This window comes from Gossypium hirsutum, chromosome A04, assembly GCF_007990345.1.
Source record: "Gossypium hirsutum isolate 1008001.06 chromosome A04, Gossypium_hirsutum_v2.1, whole genome shotgun sequence".
In the NCBI taxonomy this organism is placed as follows: Eukaryota; Viridiplantae; Streptophyta; class Magnoliopsida; order Malvales; family Malvaceae; genus Gossypium; species Gossypium hirsutum.
Genome location: NC_053427.1, coordinates 1,021,052 through 1,035,656, shown reverse-complemented (window position 1 = coordinate 1,035,656; position 14,605 = coordinate 1,021,052). Strand labels below are relative to the sequence as shown.

The 14,605-nt window shown below is 36.3% G+C and overlaps 1 protein-coding gene across 2 annotated transcripts; it reads left to right on the top strand.

The window, feature by feature from the left end:
- The first annotated feature begins 1,901 nt into the window (after positions 1-1,901).
- Positions 1,902-5,722, top strand: LOC107942059 (disease resistance protein RGA2). 2 transcript variants are annotated; one of them, XM_041110678.1, is made up of 3 exons: positions 1,910-4,772; positions 4,996-5,020; positions 5,244-5,722. In XM_041110678.1, the coding sequence occupies exon 1, from the start codon at positions 2,191-2,193 to the stop codon at positions 4,753-4,755; it is 2,565 nt and encodes an 854-aa protein (XP_040966612.1). In that variant the 5' UTR covers positions 1,910-2,190; the 3' UTR covers positions 4,756-4,772; positions 4,996-5,020; positions 5,244-5,722. The 2 variants fall into 2 exon arrangements, with proteins under 2 accessions (XP_040966611.1, XP_040966612.1); XM_041110677.1 differs by lacking the exon at positions 4,996-5,020 and having other exon boundaries at positions 1,902-4,772; positions 5,244-5,719.
- The last annotated feature ends 8,883 nt before the right edge of the window (positions 5,723-14,605 follow it).

Genomic DNA, 14,605 nt, shown 5'->3' with positions numbered 1-14,605 from the left:
ATGATATTTTTAATAAAAATAATAAAAAATAATAATTTAGATAAAAATAATATTTAGGAAAATAATTTGAGAGGCTTTTGAGAATTGTGAAAAATGTGAGAATTTAAGAATGAATTGTGAGAAATGTGAGAAATTTAGGAGAGAATTATGTGAAAAATTTGCGTGCAGGAGGGGTTTATACTTTTTTTATATCATTGGGGTATTTTTTTACCGTTGGATTCCAACGGCTAATTCAAATAATTGTTGGAGTTGACCGTTGTTGGAGCACGAGTAAAAACACGCATACATAAACCTGATGTGAAAACATTTAACTGGTCGTCAGGAAAAAAAAAGGGTAAATTACACCAACAGTCACCTAACTTTGGGGTGGCTGACAAAACAGTTACCTAGGTTTCATTTTAATCACTCAACTTTCGAAAAGTTACAAAACAGTCCTTTTTGCCGTTTTCCGTCACAGACGTCACGGCAAAGTGATGTGGCAGGTGACGGCGTCATTGCTGTCAAAAAATCATCTAGCTGGCCGGTGACTCACTTTAACAACCCTCCCAGCACCATTTTAGGGCTAGAGAAAAAGAAAAAGAAAGAGAAGAAGAAGAAGAAAATTACTGGCTTCGGGAAATGGGTTAGATGATTGTAGAAAGGGACGACGCGAACCATAAAGAGAATGGTTACCTGAAATGAGACAATGAAAAGGAGCAGCCCTAGAATGAAAAAGGTTGAAGATGAAGAGAGGTGGAGGAGCTATTTTTTTTTAGGAGAGTATATAGCGGCGCTGCTGGAGTTTGGAGGCATTAAGACAGGGTTTCTCAGCTTGTTGAAGAGCATTCTCCATTACAAAATATGTAAAGCAAGCAAAAAGTTTGATGTAGAGTCGAGGCTTTGGTAATGGGAACACCCGATAAAAGATTAGCTAATATCTTAGAAACCCCATTTTATTAGGAATCTTTCTTGCATTACAATTCAGTCGATTGAGCTAATATCTAATTTCTTGGGCATATAGTACCAATGTTGCTGCTTTTGGTGTATAAAACCCTACTGTACAGAGAAACCTCCAAATGATCCATTGACTTGATGAGAAATCCTTCTCTAGCTATGGGGGAGAAACAGATTCAAAGAAATTGGTGGGTCGTTCTTGTGAATGCAGAAGAATTAGATGAGTTCTCGAACAACCGCAGACATCTCCTTCAAGCCATTGGTACTGCAGACAGTTCCATAGTTTTCAGTAGTCCAAAGTTGCAGTTCTAGAATACCCGTAGTAAGAGTTAATATTGGGAGGATTGGCGACCGACTTTCGTGTTTCTAAAATTGCTGTTCCCTCCATTGATAGTATTTATGTTGTATTGTTTGTGTTCTTTGTAAATGGCAAAGGTCTGCCTGTTTGTTTGTAAGCAGCTGTATCATTGTGTTGGTAAAACGACTGTAAACCTATCTTGTTCTTTTTTGTTCAATGAGCTTATGTACTTAATTTACGTGAAAAGGGCGGATTCAGTAACTGTTCTTCTTCTTCTTCTTCTTTTTCTTCTTCTTCTTCCTCTGTTAAAGGGTTTTTTTTAAGTTTTTTTTTACTTTTTTCATCCAACGTGGCAAGTTAACTGGCCACATCAGCTAGTTAACTTGCCACATTAGTTGTTCTGTTAACACACTAACGGAAATTGTTAGTCAGTGACTGTTTTGTCACTTTTTTATAACGTTAGTGACTGTTTTGTTATTTTTCAAAAGTTGAGTGACTGAAATGAAACCTAGGTGACTATTTTGTCAGCTACCTTAAAGTTAGGTGACTTTGGTGCAATTTACCCAAAAAAAAAATGTTGAACTAAACGCGTTTTTCTGTACTTCCCCAAAAAACAATGCCGGCTGAAAACGTTTTAGTTTTTTCGTACCACTCTCGTAAATTTTAAACAAAACGTCCCATATAATTGATTTTGGAAATGGGACTTTTCCGGTGAATTAGTCGTAAGAGAAACTACAAAACAATTTCTGAGAACGGAAGTAGACGCGTCTTTGACGGTTTGGCTGGACACCCCGACGACAAGTCAACTACGAAAGCTAAACATATTGGTCGATCAACAACCACAAGATTTTCTCGAAAAGATAAAAAGGAAATAATTTTTGAGTGCTTCAGTACCTTGTCTATCTCTAAAAATAATCGCATTTCTTTATTTTTCTTTGCCGTTAATTAAGAGTTCAAACATGGCAGAAGCTTTCTTGTCCGCTATTGCAGCAACGGTACTGGAGCAAATAGCCACCGTTGTGTCAGAAGAAATTCGCATGGCCTATAATGTCCGAAACGATATCGAAAAGCTCAAGGAGACCATGAGCCGCATTCAAGCTGTGCTTTTGGATGCTGAGCGGCAGCAACACGAAAATGAAAGCTTACGCCGCTGTATGTGGAAGCTTAAAGAAATCTTTTACGATGCTGAAGATGTAATTGATGATTTCAAGTGTATATCTCTTCGAGATCAGGTCGCCCATGATCACAACATCAGCAAAAAGGTGCGAGCTTTAACTAAAGTACCTGGTCGTCCGTCCTCTTTAAAACTGCCTGGGAAACTGAAAGATATCAATAATAGGCTAAATGAACTTGCTACTGAGTGGGACAGCTTTAATCTGCAACAATGTAGGGAAAACCGACATGATTTTTACACAGAGACCCACTCTTCTGTTAATTCTTGGGATGTTTGTGGTAGAGATGAAGATAAAGAGAAAATTGTTCGTCTTTTGATGAAACCAAGTGAGGATCAAAATTTCCCTGTTGTCTGCATTGTTGGAATTGGTGGACTAGGGAAAACTACGGTGGCTAAATTGGTATACAATGATGATAGAGTTATTTGTTATTTCGATGTGAAGATATGGGTGAGTGTTTCAGGGGAGGAATTTGATCTTCCCAGGTTGCTCAAATTGATGATTCGCTCAATAAGTAAAGAAGAAAAATGTGATACTTCCACGGTTGAAGCCTTGCAACACTGCTTGAGAGATATTTTGATTTATAAGAGCTTTTTGCTTGTTCTTGACGGTGTATGGAGTGAAAATCAAGCAAGTTGGATTCATTTAAGAGATTTATTGAGTTCAATGGGTGGTTTGCCTAAAAGCAGAATCATTGTAACCACCCGGAGTATGAAGGTTGCTTCCATAATGAGTTCAGTTGAACCTTATGAGTTGAAAGGTCTCCTTTTCGAAGATTGTTTGATTTTGTTCAAAAAATGGGCTTTTAGAGATGATGATGAGCAGCAACATCCAAATCTCATGAGAATCGGGATGGAAATAGTGGAAAAATGCGAAGGGGTTCCTTTGGCAGTGAAAACATTGGGAAAGCAACTATTTACGAACACTAGAGAATTTGATTGGCAATTTATAAGAGAGTGTGAAATATGGAGGCTGGAGCAAAGTAAAGATGATATTTTACCAGTGTTGAAGCTCAGTTATGATCATTTGTCATCTCATTTGCAACAATGTTTTACTTTATTGTCATTGTACAAAAAGAACGAGATTTATCATAGTCATGAAGTCATCCAACTTTGGATGGCAAATGGACTGCTTGAGCAGCCAAAGGAAGAGCAAGAGTGGGAGGACGTTGGTGATCGGTATTTGAATGAATTGCTGTGGAGGTGCCTTATTCAGAAGGAGAAGGATTATGGCAATTATTTTACCTTCAAAATGCACAACCTGATCCATGATCTTGCATTATATGTGTCTCAAAAACAGTGTATAACAGTGAAATGCGATCCAAAAGCTGTTGACAAAAATGTTCGGCATTTATCCTTTTGTGGTAGCAAGCTGCTAAGAGTTCCAGAAGCCTTGAAGGATTTCAAAAATGTTCGAACCGTACTCGTCCAAGAAGTTTCAGAGGAATCAAAGAGAATTCATGAATCCATTATAGATCTTTGTGTCTCCAATTTCAAGTACCTACGAGCACTTCGTCTACGTTGTTATTCACCATTGACAACTCTACCCAATTCCATTTGTTCCTTGAAGCACTTAAGAGACCTCGACTTGACTGGCTGTCGGAGTATGGGGAAACTTCCGTTTTCTTTCTACAAGCTTCGTTGTTTACAAAAGCTGAAAATATCAGGTATTCCTTTGAAGTACTTACCTGATAGAATGGAAAGCTTGATTGAGCTTAGACATCTAGAAATAACTATTAAAGCTAAGCATTTGAAAGAAATCCGGGAAGGATGTTGGACTCGTCTTCAACACTTGGGCTTGATTGAGTGTGATAACTTAGAATGTTTACCTAAAGGATTGCAATATCTCACATCACTTCGAAGACTTGATCTCGTTAGTTGTTCTAAACTAGTCTCATTACCACGAAGCTTGATATTTCTAACCAGATTAGAAGACCTACATGTATCTTCGTGCAAAAAAATCAATTTACAAATGGAACCAACGGAGTTTGATGTTAAACGCCCTCAGTTGAGCCTCAAAACTTTATCCCTCTGGGATTCCGATGAGTTGAAAGATTTTCCACGATTGCTTCTTCAAGGATCTTCTTCCACTTTACAACAAATACAAATCAGAATTTGCAACAATTTCGAAGTGCTTCCGACATGGCTAAGGAATCTCACTTCACTTCGTAAACTTGAGATTCTTAATTGCCCGAAATTATCGGCTCTACCGGAGGGAATGGAACGGCTTACCGGGCTTAGGCAACTAACAATTAAACAATGTCCAAACTTGAGCATAAGATGTCGACCATATGTTGGTGCAGATTGGCGCAAAATCGCTCACGTACAAGATCGTGATACTCCAGAATATTAAATAAAATGATGTTTGAGGTAAAGTAGTAAAGTTTTAATTTCTCTAACATATTTTTTTTCATGGTAGCTCACAACCAAGCATCATGGAGAAATACTTAAGATGCCTATTTACGGATGTTTTACTTAGACTTGCATTTAAATATGCATCTCTTTCTGTCAATATATATATATACACATATATACCTCTCAATTTGTTGATACTTATTTTAGTTTTAAAACATTGCATGTATCAAATGTCAAGATGGATGAATCAGTCGAAGGTTGAGGTAGGATGGAAGACTTCTACTTTATCTCAATTTAGATTTCAAGTTGTGAAGATTGGAACTTTTAATTTGTAATGTTTGTTTGATGCATTGAATTCAAAAGTCTAAGTATACTATATATTATACTAATAATACTCTAAAATGGCATACTTTTATGTGTTAATTACATATATATTTTGAGTATGATCCTACTATTGGGCTATTTATGATTTTTTTTATCTTGTAGGGACTAAATTGAAGGCAAAAGGAAATTTGGGGGCAAAAAGCGTAAATTTAAAGACAAAACGGGTCAGCATGCAAAATAGGGAAGAAGTGGTGCCGAAAATATAAAGTGTGAAAGACTTGGAGCAAAAATTCAAAGAAGAGATTTATGAACATAAGACTTTATTTAAATTTGAATTTTATTTTTAGGATTATTATGATATTGTTTAGATTTAATTTCAAATTATATATTTTATTATCTTCTAGAGTTTAAATAGGAATAAACAAGGTTTTTTTTGTACTATAAATAGGGGATAGAGTGACATGAATACTCACTCATCATTCCTGTAAAAAAAACTCATTCCCCCTATGGCTTTTAGCCTTTTTGTTCTTTTTATTTTCCAATAAAAATTCATTCTATTAAACTTGTGTTTTTTTTCCCGAAAAGCATGAGTCACTAAACTCATCTAGCCAAAAGTTATCAAGGCTCCTCCAAAAAAGTTCATGAGGCTTAGAACCTGCACTTAACCCTTCTCAACGGGTATTCATCATTTCTCCGAATTATGAGACTGACGCTTCCGTCCATATACTTCCAAAAGTAATCATTTCATCTTGTACAAAGGTGATCGCTTTGTATGTTTTGAAAAGGTTGCATAGTCGGTTCGGTAACTTACTGCGTCAGAGGTTGCCAAGCACAATAGACGAAATGGCGTGGCATTTTCCATTTAGAAATGATGATCTAGTGTAAGACGGTCCCACAAAAGTGACGATTGGCTAGAGTCAGATTCCTCTAGATTGTAAGGTTATAACCTGAGTGGAGCTGATGGTCCTAAGCGTCCTCTTCCACTATAACTAGTTTATTAGTCATGAGAAGGATCACCTAAAAGCCTCTGATTGAACCAAAGGAGAATCGAGATAACCAGAGGCTGAAATACCTCAAATCGAAAAACCCATCCCCTTAACTCTGTTTCTTTTTACAATGGCAATTGCAATTTCAATTTGTTCAATTTCAACTTGTCAATATTTTTAATTCTGTTTTTTTTTTTATTTTCGCAGGTGAACGTTTTTCTTGGGCACCACTTCGCCCAGGATTTGACCCTACTAATTGATTACCCTATTAATTGTTTTTGGGTAAAGTTGGATATAGTTGGCATTCTATAGGATAGATTGTGTACAAATTACTTTGACTATATGCATATTAGCTTTCGACACATTTTTCTTTGAACGTTTCGATGAGTGTTGGGTACACCTTTTACATTAGTTATACCGATGAACGTTAGGCGCAATTTATATACTTCTAATGTTTCAATGAGGTATTGGATGCCAAATTGGTATGTTGGTTGGAATTTGTGTATCCGTTTGAGTCTAAGTTAGATTAATAAGTATTTAAAATGTAAATTGGATCAATAATGTTTGAATTGAATTGATAATATGATTTGGTGATACAAATGAATATTGTGATATACAAATAATGATAGCATGTGCAAGACCATACAAACTAGTTATACGAGCCCAGAGGGCTGATACGAAAATAATATGAATCAATAAATTTGAGAATGAGTTGAATTGAAGAAATGAGAAATTGGTATATTGTGAAATGAAGATATTTGAACCTTATAGTTGAATGTTATAATATGATATGTTTAAATGTAAGCTTTTGGTATGAAAGTTTATGTGTAATAGTTAGATATTGATCTTGAATTGATAGTATGCAATTGGTTAATGTTTTCATTATATTGACTTGAATCATGAAAGTACCACAGAGCTTTATTGCTCAGCTTACGGTTTGTTTATTTCGTGCGCAGTTGTAGGTGGACCTCAAAGTCGCGGGAGGTGAATTCAACATCTAGTTGCAGCTCTCAACTCAATAAATTTTGTATAGTTTTTACATTTTGATAAATAGAATATACCTAGGGGTGAACCGATTTTTAGGTTGTAAATGGTCCATTTTTACGTAATTGAGTAATGAATTGATGATAATGTAATGGTTCACACATGGCTAAGGTCTTTTTGGTCTTGAGATGTATAATTAAACTTGTTGATTGTGTTGAATTGCGATTTTGGGGTCAGAAGACCAATTATATTTTATTAAATGATAGGTTAAATAAAAAGAGATAAGACTTGAAGGAATCTGTTTCCATTGTCGCGGCACCACTCTTTGGATGTGCAACACTATCCTTCATCATTTCAGTGCCTCATGTTTGATGTCACAATGTCTACTTACTATCTTCAAGGTCATGACACCTCACCATAGGAGTTGCAACTGCAACTCGAAACATTTTGTAAACTTTGCATTTTAATCCCCAAATGGTCTCGAGTTATCAAAATAGCTTTTGTAAGCTTAGATAAACCTTGAACAAGATTATGTACTATAATACGATGATGTAATGAACATGTTTGTCACATCTCAAAAATCTAGTTTGTAGAATCGGGTTAGTAAATCGGGGGCTGAGTTAGGTATCGAAAATTAGGGTCATAAGTGGGTAATTAAATAATTAAAATTACATATTTGGGTTTTATTTTATTAACTACTCAAAACAAAATGCAATTTTGAGGTCTAATTTGAAAAAAATGAATTTTAATTTATTTAGGACCTATTTGGACAAAAGGGAAGAATTACGACTGGCCTAAAGGGCAAATTGCCCAATTTTTGAAAATTGGTCTTCTACATAAAGCCATTCACGTCTTCCCCTTCTTCTCAGAAACCCCAAATCATTCAAAAAAAATTTCAAAACCTAAAATTAGGGAGTTCTTTCAAAACCAATTCATTAGTCATGAACTCGTCTTTAAATGTTAATTGTAATAGTTTACATGTGTATAACTTTCGATAGTTGTTGTAGCATCCTATTACTTGGGTCTGGCGACCGGACCGGGGTAAGGGTGTTACATTTACTGTTACATTTGATTTTAATGCCATTCCACCACTGATTGACATTTTAAAATGGGTCCAATTGTTTAATTGGTCCCTCAATTAATTAACAATCTATAAAAATTAAATTTTACAACTTTTACAATTTAATCTTTGTACTATAATTAACTATCAAATTAACAAAATTAAGAGACCAAACTTCAATTAACCTTATGCTAACCTCATAAATAAAAACAAAAATATTTATAGGCTCAAACATTGAAAATGGGGTTCCAAAATCCTTATTTCCAATACAACTAAGAAATAGGCTGTTACAATTTAATTAACTTTAACTTATTTAGTTTATCCACTGTTAACATCACCAACCACTAACACCCACCTTGACATGATCTAATTGCTATTTTAGATCTTAAACCATTTTTTAATTAAAAATCTATAGCGATTGAACTTTACAATTTAGTCTTTGAACCTTAATTAATCACTAAATCGACTAAATTACCTATTCAAAATTCAATTCACCTATTTAATAAGTCCGTGATTACCTTTATTTAATATTTATGGACTCGATTCACAGAAATGGGATCCTGAACATGCAATTTTCAACACCGCTAAAAGCTAGGTCGTTACAATTTCAATCAGTTTGCTCATTTCTAATTAGATTAGGGAAATGTTTAGATTATATACTAATATAAGTTATCTTTCTGTATTACGATCTGACCATGTAATATCGCTTAGTATTAGTTAAATGCTAGATAATTATTGAGTTAATATTTGCTTTCATTTTGTTTTTCATGCAAAAACCATTGAGTACAAGATACAAAGAATATTAATGTAACTGATGAATATTTTAGTAAACCAATTTGTTCAAAAAAAACAAGTACCTATAGACAAAAATGCTACATTAAGGGCACTATATCCCAACAGTTTTAAGTCCGTTAGAACGTTGGTGGTGGAGCTCTCTTATCGACGACGGCTAGGGTTAGAAGAAGAAAGGAGAAAAAAAAAAGGAAATAGGGAGAAAAAAAGAGATAAAAAGAAACTAAAAACAAAGAAAAATGAATAAAGAATAAAAGAATAAAAGTAATACTCCATGGGAAAAAAAATTAAAAGAAAATGTCACTTTAGATTTTCATTTGAGATTTTAATAGAAGTGAGCAAAATAATTGAATCATGTAGCGTAAGTGCTTAAATTGCAAATTTATTATTTTAGGTGCCTAAAATAAAATTTTTTCATAGTTGAATGATTATCTATGTAATTTATCTGTTTAGTTTTTCTAAATAAATTTTGGAAAATTTTCATTTCTTCCTTGAAATTTTTAGAAAATCTTAACTAAGCTCTCCAAAATATTTGAAAATTCTTATTAATTAGATAAAAATTTTAATTAGACCCCAAATTTTTTTTAAAAAAATTCTGTTAAACTCCTAAAGAATTTGAAAACTTTACCAATCTCTCAAAACTTAGTCCTACGATCCGTCACTTTGAAGGAGTATAAAAAACCATAAAAGGATATAAAAAATTATGAAAAATACTAAAATTATTTTAAAAAAACCAAAAATTATGAAACAATTTGTTTTTATGAATTATTATTTTATATACAGTCAGTTAAGTACAATTTATTTTTAGGATATAATAAAATAATAATTAAAAAATATATTTAGTATCATTCTACATCTATACTTATAGTGTGCACAGAAAAATTTCTATTTTTTTTAAAAAGAAAATCTAAAACATTATTTTTTTCAATATTCCAAAACGTCTCGTGAGATTGCAGTCAGCGAGAGAAAATAACCGTAAAAGTCAAACCGTTAAGCTCCGTTGGCGCGTGGCAAAGAGAAGAAGAGTGTGAAGACGCCACGTGACGTGAGGAGCCAGCTAAGCAAGGTGGGCAAAAATTAGTACGGAAGTAGTACAATGGAGTAGCACCACATCCGTGTATTTGTTGAGGCGCCAAGGGAAGGAGGAGAGGGATATCATGGGGTCGGGCAGTCGGGGGGCTTTAGGAATTTATTTATGGGTAAATTGCTTTAGTAGTGAATAAACTATTAATAATTTTTTTATCACTTAACTATTAATCTAATTATTTAATTTTTTTTCTTTTTAGTTATAATCTTAGTAGTTTTAAAAATTGCTATAATAATAATTTTAACTTTTGAAATTTATATATTATATTAATTTAATCTTAATTTTAAAAAATTATATCTGTCAACATTTACACGTAAAAAGTTAAAATAATATTAGTTAAATTTGATTGAAAATATAAAAAAAAGAAAGAACTTAAAAATTAAAGATAATACTTTTCATATTTTTTAACTATTTTAAAATTAACCTTCAATATGATTAAAAAAACAAAAAATCAAATTACGCGATTGTGTAAATGTTTTTTTTAAATGAAAACTAAATTGATATAATTTATAAATATTGAGGTTAAATTTATTATTATACAAAATTTTCATATTGTAGTTGACCCTTTATTTATGTTAAGAAATGGCTTAAAATTGGTAGTGGATTGTTGTTGTTGGTAGTGGGTTGTTGGTGGTAGTGGATTAGTGGATGGTTGTTGGTGTCCATTTTCAACCACAAATCTTTGCCAAAGTTTTGGACAATTATGTCCTTGAACTCTCTTATAAATAGAGAGGTTCATTAGCCATATTCATCATCCCAAACCAAGAGAGAGCAAAGCTTGTTCTTTGAAAGCTAGGATTTTAGCTTTCGGGTTTTCTATAGGGGTTGAGAGTTGTGAGGTTCTCGGGTTGTGTCTTGAGTGTAAAACACTTGTAATCTTCATCTTGTTATAGTGAAATTTCTTTTCGCCTCTGCCCGTGGACGTAGGCATTAAAGCCGAACCACGTAAATCCTTGTGTTCACTTTATTTTTCGTTCCGGTCAATTTACTTGTAGTCATATCGGAGTTCTCGAATCGATCCTTTCCGCAACAAATTGGTATCAGAGCGTAGTTGAAGGAGTGATAATATTTTCTGAATTGCCCTGTGACTGCAGCTTTGTCTGATCTTTCACATCAGGAAGAAAATATTATCATTCATTCAAAGGTTCCAAATTATGGCTACAAGTGTTTCATCGACAAAGTATGATGTCGAGAAATTTACCGGGAAAAATAGTTTCAGTTTATGGCGCATCAAGATGCGGGCAGTGCTGGTTCAACAAGGATTGCTAAAAGCATTGTCTGGTAAAGATAAATTACCAAGCACGCTTTCGGAAGAGCAAAAGGATGACATGCTAGAAAGAGCACATAGTGCTATTCTGCTATGTCTAGGAGATGAAGTGCTACGAGAAGTAGCGGATGAGAAAACCGCGTCCGGTTTGTGGCTCCGGTTAGAGAGCAAGTACATGACGAAGTCATTGACGAACCGGCTCTACCTCAAGCAAAGACTCTATGCCCTGAAGATGGAGGAAGGTACACCTGTTTCCCAGCACCTGGATAAATTCAATTCCATTATCATGGATTTGAATAATATCGATAACAAAATCGATGATGAGGACCAAGCAATAATTGTTTTGTGTTCTTTGCCTCCCTCGTATGAGAATTTTGTTGATACAATGATGTACGGTCGTGATGACCTGACTCTAGAGGAGGTGAAAAATGCCTTAAGTTCCAGTGAGTTGAGGAAGAAAATCACTGGTAAGGTGGTCGAAAACAATGAAGGCGAAGGCTTGGTTGCTCGAGGAAGATCCAAGGCAAAGGGTGGAAGTTCAAGTAAAAGCCATCCTAGATCGCAGTCCAAGAAGAGAATACAGTGCTACTACTGTAAGAAGTACGGGCACATGAAGGTAGATTGTCCGAAAAGGAAGGAGAAATCAGAATCACAGGAGCAACAAAATGATCGTGCGAATGTAGCTGATGCAGATTCTTCAAGTGATGCCGAGATCGTTCTTGCAGTATCCGACTCTTACGCTGGTGGGAGATGGATTCTTGATACGGGAGCTACATTTCATATAAGTACTTCGAAAGATGCATTCTCAACATACGAGAAGCATTCTGGTTCAGTACTAATGGGAAATGACCACGCATGTCAAGTCATGGGGATTGGCACAGTTCGTATAAAGATGTTTGACGGTATTGTTAGAACTCTAACTGATGTTCGGCACATTCCAGAAATGAAGAAAAATTTGATCTCTTTGAGTACGTTGGACAAGAAAGGCTTTCGGTACTCTGCTGAAGGTGGAGTTCTCAAGGTATTCTCGGGTGCTTTGACTGTGATACGTGGTAATTTGGAGCGGGGCCTTTACTTCCTCGATGGTTCCTCGGTTACAGGTGTTGCGGGAGTGTCATCATCAGATGATCTAGATTCTGACACCACGAAGTTATGGCATATGCGGCTCGGGCATATGAGCGAGAGAGGCTTATCGGTGCTAAGCAAACGAGGATTATTGTCTGGGCAGTGTACAGGAAAGTTGAATTTCTGTGAGCACTGCGTCTTCGGTAAGCAGACTTGGGTAAAGTTCAGCACTGGGATTCACAAGACAAAAGGCACAGTGGATTACTTCCATTCTGACCTTTGGGGGCCTTCTCCGACAATTTCTAAAGGTGGTTACAGATATCTGCTTACCTTTATCGATGATTACTCGAGAAAGGTTTGGGTGTATTTTCTGAAGAGCAAGTATGAGGTTCTCATCAACTTCAAGCAATTTAAAGCTTTGATCGAAAATCAAACAGGAAAGAAGATCAAGCGATTCCGGACGGATAATGGCTTGGAGTTTTGCTCAGGTGAATTCAATGAGTTCTGCAAAAATGAAGGAATAGTGAGACACCGCACTGTTCGTCGAACACCACAACAAAATGGAGTTGCAGAACGCATGAATAGAACTCTCTTGGAGCGAGCTCGTTGCATGCGATCAAATGCTGGGCTCGGTGAAGAATTTTGGGCTGAAGCTGTTAATACTGCTTGTTATTTGGTTAACAGATCTCCGTCAACAGCTATTGAGCTGAAGACTCCTGAGGAAGTATGGTCTGGTTCTCCTGCTGATTACTCTGGTTTAAGAGTGTTTGGCTGCCCTGCGTATGCTCATGTAAATGAGGGAAAACTCAAACCGAGGGCGAAGAAATGCATATTTCTTGGATACGGCCAAGGGGTGAAAGGATACAGGTTGTGGTGTCCTGATCCGGTTTCGTCCAAGTTCATCATCAGCAGATATGTGACTTTTGATGAGTCATCCATGCTTCGATCCACCACAAATTCCCGGGAAAAGGAGGAGTCAGATAGAATGGGAGATCACGGTGTTGATAAGCAGGTGGAGTGTCAGGTGGACGCTCCAATTCCTACGGAAGGTACTTCAGTCCAGGATGATCAAGTTGAGGTGCAAGATTCCGATGAAGATGAGTCACCTCAAGAAAAACCATATAGCATTGCCACTGGAAGAACGAAGAGACAAATCAAACCAAATCCGCGTTACGCTAATCTGGTGTCTTTCGCGCTCAGTGTGGCGGAGTCCATTGGTATAGAACCTTCCAGTTATAATGAGGCTGTCACGTGTGATGAGTCGGCACAGTGGGCAATTGCTATGAGTGAGGAGATAGAATCTCTTCACAAGAACCATACTTGGGAGTTGGTTAAGCCGCCAAGTAACCAGAAGATAGTTGGTTGCAAATGGGTCTTCAAGAAAAAGGAAGGCATCCTAGGGGTTGAAGCAACTAGATTCAAGGCACGATTGGTTGCTAAAGGCTTCACTCAGAAAGAGGGGATTGACTACAATGAAGTTTTCTCCCCAGTCGTAAAGCATTCTTCCATTCGTGTATTACTTGCCATGGTGGCCAAGTCTGATCTAGAACTTGAGCAGCTTGACGTAAAAACGGCGTTCTTGCATGGTGAGCTCGAGGAAACAATCTACATGCGTCAACCAGAGGGTTTTACAGTTCCTGGTAAAGAAGACCATGTCTGTCTATTAAAGAAGTCTTTATATGGATTGAAACAATCCCCAAGGCAGTGGTACAAGCGGTTTGATAGCTTCATGATTCAGCATGGTTACACAAGATGTGACTATGATGCTTGTGTCTATCATCGGAAGCTCTCAGATGGTTCGCACATTTATTTGTTGCTGTATGTTGATGACATGTTAATTGCTTCCAAAAACATGTCGGAAATCAACAAGTTAAAGTCGCAGTTGAGTGGTGAGTTCGAGATGAAGGATCTGGGTGCTGCCAAGAAAATTTTGGGCATGGATATTCACAGAGATCGCAAGGCGGGCAAGCTTCGTGTGTCGCAGAAGAACTACATTGAAAAGGTTCTTCAACGCTTCGGCATGGATAAAGCGAAAACTGTGAGTACTCCGTTGGCACCACATTTCAAACTCTCTGCAGAGTTGTCACCACAATCTGATGAAGAAAAGCAGCAAATGTCTCACATTCCATACTCGAGTGCAGTTGGAAGCGTGATGTATGCAATGGTTTGCACTCGTCCAGACATTTCACATGCAGTTAGTGTGGTCAGCAGATACATGAGTTGTCCTGGCAAGGAACACTGGCAGGCCGTGAAATGGATTCTCAGGTACTTGAGAGGTTCTGC

What these genes read in the sequence shown, in the direction of transcription:
- LOC107942059 (XM_041110678.1), top strand. Translation starts at nt 2,191, where the DNA reads ATGGCAGAAGCTTTCTTGTCCGCTATTGCAGCAACGGTACTGGAGCAA.